The sequence below is a fragment of the Sprattus sprattus genome (genome assembly GCF_963457725.1).
Source record: "Sprattus sprattus genome assembly, chromosome: 3".
NCBI classification, from domain to species: Eukaryota; Metazoa; Chordata; class Actinopteri; order Clupeiformes; family Clupeidae; genus Sprattus; species Sprattus sprattus.
In genome coordinates this window covers 8,389,239-8,394,238 of record NC_137922.1, presented here as the reverse complement: position 1 = coordinate 8,394,238, position 5,000 = coordinate 8,389,239, and the positions used below count along the sequence as shown (strand labels likewise).

Here is a 5,000-nt window from a genome sequence, read left to right as displayed (position 1 = left end):
CTTGGAGGTCTGTGGTGTGTGTCTCAGTACTCTTGGAGGTCTGTGGTGTGTGTGTGTCTCAGTACTCTAGGAGGTCTGTGGTGTGTGTGTGTCTCAGTACTCTTGGAGGTCTGTGGTGTGTGTGTGTCTCAGTACTCTTGGAGGTCTGTGGTGTGTGTGTGTCAGTACTCTTGGAGGTCTGTGGTGTGTGTGTGTCTCAGTACTCTTGGAGGTCTGTGGTGTGTGTGTGTCTCAGTACTCTTGGAGGTCTGTGGTGTGTGTGTCTCAGTACTCTTGGAGGTCTGTGGTGTGTGTGTCTCAGTACTCTTGGAGGTCTGTGGTGTGTGTGTCTCAGTACTCTTGGAGGTCTGTGGTGTGTGTGTCTCAGTACTCTTGGAGGTCTGTGGTGTGTGTGTGTCTCAGTACTCTTGGAGGTCTGTGGTGTGTGCGTCTCAGTACTCTTGGAGGTCTGTGGTGTGTGTGTCAGTACTCTTGGAGGTCTGTGGTGTGTGTGTGTGTGTCTCAGTACTCTTGGAGGTCTGTGGTGTGTGTGTGTCTCAGTACTCTTGGAGGTCTGTGGTGTGTGTGTCAGTACTCTTGGAGGTCTGTGGTGTGTGTGTGTCTCAGTACTCTTGGAGGTCTGTGGTGTGTGTGTGTCAGTACTCTTGGAGGTCTGTGGTGTGTGTGTGTCTCAGTACTCTTGGAGGTCTGTGGTGTGTGTGTCTCAGTACTCTTGGAGGTCTGTGGTGTGTGTGTGTCTCAGTACTCTAGGAGGTCTGTGGTGTGTGTGTGTGTCTCAGTTCTCTAGGAGGTCTGTGGTGTGTGTGTGTCTCAGTACTCTTGGAGGTCTGTGGTGTGTGTGTGTGTTTCAGTTCTCTAGGAGGTCTGTGGTGTGTGTGTGTGTCTCAGTTCTCTAGGAGGTCTGTGGTGTGTGTGTCTCAGTACTCTTGGAGGTCTGTGGTGTGTGTGTGTCTCAGTACTTTTGGAGGTCTGTGGTGTGTGTGTGTCTCAGTACTCTTGGAGGTCTGTGGTGTGTGTGTGTCTCAGTACTTTTGGAGGTCTGTGGTGTGAGTGTGTGTCTCAGTACTCTTGGAGGTCTGTGGTGTGTGTGTGTGTCTCAGTACTCTTGGAGGTCTGTGGTGTGTGTCTCAGTACTCTTGGAGGTCTGTGGTGTGTGTGTGTCTCAGTACTCTAGGAGGTCTGTGGTGTGTGTGTGTGTCTCAGTTCTCTAGGAGGTCTGTGGTGTGTGTGTGTGTCTCAGTTCTCTAGGAGGTCTGTGGTGTGTGTGTCTCAGTACTCTTGGAGGTCTGTGGTGTGTGTGTGTCTCAGTACTCTTGGAGGTCTGTGGTGTGTGTGTGTCTCAGTACTCTAGGAGGTCTGTGGTGTGTGTGTCAGTACTCCTGTGGTGTGTGTGTGTGTGTCTCAGTACTCTTGGAGGTCTGTGGTGTGTGTGTGTCTCAGTACTCTTGGAGGTCTGTGGTGTGTGTGTGCCTCAGTACTCTAGGAGGTCTGTGGTGTGTGTCTCAGTACTCTTGGAGGTCTGTGGTGTGTGTGTGTCTCAGTACTCTAGGAGGTCTGTGGTGTGTGTGTGTCTCAGTACTCTAGGAGGTCTGTGGTGTGTGTGTGTGTCTCAGTTCTCTAGGAGGTCTGTGGTGTGTGTGTGTGTCTCAGTTCTCTAGGAGGTCTGTGGTGTGTGTGTCTCAGTACTCTTGGAGGTCTGTGGTGTGTGTGTGTCTCAGTACTCTTGGAGGTCTGTGGTGTGTGTGTGTCTCAGTACTCTAGGAGGTCTGTGGTGTGTGTGTGTCTCAGTACTCTAGGAGGTCTGTGGTGTGTGTGTGTCTCAGTACTCTTGGAGGTCTGTAGTGTGTGTGTCTCAGTACTCTAGGAGGTCTGTGGTGTGTGTGTGTCTCAGTACTCTAGGAGGTCTGTGGTGTGTGTGTCAGTACTCTTGGAGGTCTGTGGTGTGTGTGTCTCAGTACTCTAGGAGGTCTGTGGTGTGTGTGTGTCTCAGTACTCTTGGAGGTCTGTGGTGTGTGTGTGTCTCAGTACTCTTGGAGGTCTGTGGTGTGTGTGTGTCTCAGTACTCTTGGAGGTCTGTGGTGTGTGTGTGTCTCAGTACTCTAGGAGGTCTGTAGTGTGTGTGTGTCTCAGTACTTTGCCTTAAAGTTCTCAGTCTATCACCCAGCTTCTACAGTCAGTACCATTTTGTAGGAGATGTCTGTTTTCACTGGCTATATTTCTCCCTAGCTCACCTGAAAGGGTTTATACTGGCAATATTTTGACAGAGATGTTTTGTTCCAATCTCAGTTTACCATTACATTTGCAGTTATGTAGGAAACCATTTTTAGTCAAGTATCAGTACATTTAACTGAAATGATGGATTACGTTCAAGAGCTTTCCAAATTAAGCATATTGCATATACTTTACAGGGTTATTATTGAGAAAGTTTGAATGATAAAGACTGTTTTGTGAGTAACACATAGCTCATGGATACCCTAGACGGCACATGAAAATGATGAGTGTTTCCTTTGGCTCTCTGACTGGCATGTATAGATTATGTGTTTCCTCTGAGGGCATGTAGTGCTGACATGCAGCCTGGGGGCCTGCACATGCAAGCAGAGCGGTCCGGGGTGCAATTCCCCAGCCTTACAATCCAATCACATCAAGGGCGAACGCAGTGCACACACGCCTGTTCCACTGACGCCTGTTCCACTGAGCGAGAGAGCTCGGAAGGTTTACACTTGCCACTGAAATGGAGATTCAATGTAACGTGTACGTTAGCAATTTATAAGATTGCAATATCCTTCCAAGTTCAGCTTAAAATAAATCCAAATCAAGTTCATTAGAAACTGGTGATTTTCCAAATACACAGGTTAGGTCTCTTATTACATAAACTAAAATGACGCTTTGCACAAAACTACAATCACATTTTATTACCTTTTCCTTTAGATCTGTAGTATTTATAAATCAATCATTGATGTTTACTCAGAACCCATTCACTTAAAGGACATATTCCTAGGCAACATGTCCAATATATGTCTGTTTCAGAGATACAGTTACAGTACAGCCTTCACAGGGATCCAACCCAGGACCACTCTATGCTATAGAACCAGGACCACTCTATGCTTTACAACCCAGGACCACTCAGTATGCTATACAACCCAGGACCACTCTATGCTATACATCTATTTGATATTTAAGATGTTGGACATACTGGACATTACTTCAAACCATAGTGCTACAGCATACAGTGAACCAACATGGTCAAATGCTTCTGAGTTCAGTGCTTGCCTAACATTTCTGTCCACAAACATGTGAGGCCTTGGGCTAAAATATACTACCTGTGTTTAATTATCAAACGTGTTAGGCCTTGGGCCAAAATATACTACCTGTGTTTAATTATCAAACGTGTTAGGCCTTGGGCCAAAATATACTACCTGTGTTTAATTATGAAACGTGTGAGGCCTTGGGACAATATATACTACATGTGTTTAATTATCAAATGTGTGAGGCCTTGGGCCAATATATACTACCTGTGTTTAATTAACAGCATTGTAGACAAAGATGCAACACAATATGGAGACTTTACTGTGGCTCTGTGTCTGAGCACATGTGCCCTTTTCAGCCAGTTTACAGTGCAGTGTCCTTGTGTTTACAGTGCAGTGTCCTTTTGTGTGTTTACAGTGCAGTGTCCTTGTGTTAACAGTGCAGTGTCCTTGTGTTTGTGTGTGTTTACAGTGCAGTGTCCTTGTGTTTACAGTGCAGTGTCCTTGTGTGTGTTTACAGTGCAGTGTCCTTGTGTTTACAGTGCAGTGTCCTTGTGTGTGTTTACAGTGCAGTGTCCTTGTGTTTACAGTGCAGTGTCCTTGTGTGTGTTTACAGTGCAGTGTCCTTGTGTTTACAGTGCAGTGTCCTTGTGTGTGTTTACAGTAGAGTGTCCTTGTGTTTACAGTGCAGTGTCCTGTGATGGTGATGAGTTGTGGGTAGGCTGTGAATACACACACTGACGGTGGCTTAGGCTTAAACGCGTCTGTGAATAAACTGGTATAAATGAAATAGCAATGAGAAAATCTTGAGAGTGCGTTTTTTTCTACTCTAGGCTGTGAATATCTCACCGACCCCAGATGTAAAAAAAAAAAAAAAAAAAAAAGATCATATGAATACAAATCTAGCTGCCTTGAAAAATAATTGGTCAACATTTAACTTGATAAAACATAATTTATTCACATTTTATTTATTCACTTATCTGTGCAGTCTAAATAGCCAACGAACAGAATTTAGCAATTCCATATGCGCTCCTTGGGCTTCCGTAGGTATCTATACTAATGAAAGAAAAGTTTTTGTTAGAGCTTCTCTGTAAGTTCGGTTAAACTGTTTTTATTTTTATTGTCGACCACACCACAAAAAAAAAAAACCATCAGAATGTCTTTTCATATTGGGGTTTACTGAATGTCTAAAATAATGTGATGATTTATTTCTTAGGGTAATAACCTTAATACTGAGCAAAGATTTGACATAAGTCCACGTTACTCTCACTCCCTGGACTGGATTTATTCCATGTTGTAAAAATAACACGATTTGAATACCACTGACTGTCTTTCTTGAAGGAGATTCGGTGTGTCACGTCATTATGCTGAAAATGAGGAACAGCATTGCGCTGGTTCCAGCTACCGCACTCCTGTCAGCAGTTCCTCTGTCCTGCCAAAAGAAAAGGGCTATGGGACGAGAAGCACGAACTGCAGGTGTACACGACTGAGTCATATGGGACGGTGGGGAAATAGCACGAAACTCTCATCTGCTTACCTCAGCAGGAACGCTAACTTCGCACAGACAATTTACAATCGTATAACATTACGTGACTGTTGGCGTTAAAATGGTAAGTTAATGCAATGCATTTGATAATATTTCCGGTGATGCACGTTTTGCAGCAGATATCATTGTTTGGCCAGGTGCAGTAACCTTGACACTGCGGAATCGCCATAGCGACGGGTCACTGGGGATAACATAGTAGCCTACATCAC

General features: G+C 44.9%; 1 protein-coding gene across 1 annotated transcript in view; it reads left to right on the top strand.

The window, feature by feature from the left end:
- The first annotated feature begins 4,705 nt into the window (after window positions 1-4,705).
- hapln4 (hyaluronan and proteoglycan link protein 4) overlaps window positions 4,706-5,000 on the top strand; it is a 7,116-nt gene continuing 6,821 nt past the window's right edge. The window contains exon 1 of the mRNA XM_080834477.1: window positions 4,706-4,855. Coding sequence (XP_080690603.1) covers window positions 4,853-4,855 — 3 coding nt within the window. The 5' untranslated portion in view covers window positions 4,706-4,852. The remainder of the gene's footprint in view (window positions 4,856-5,000) is intronic.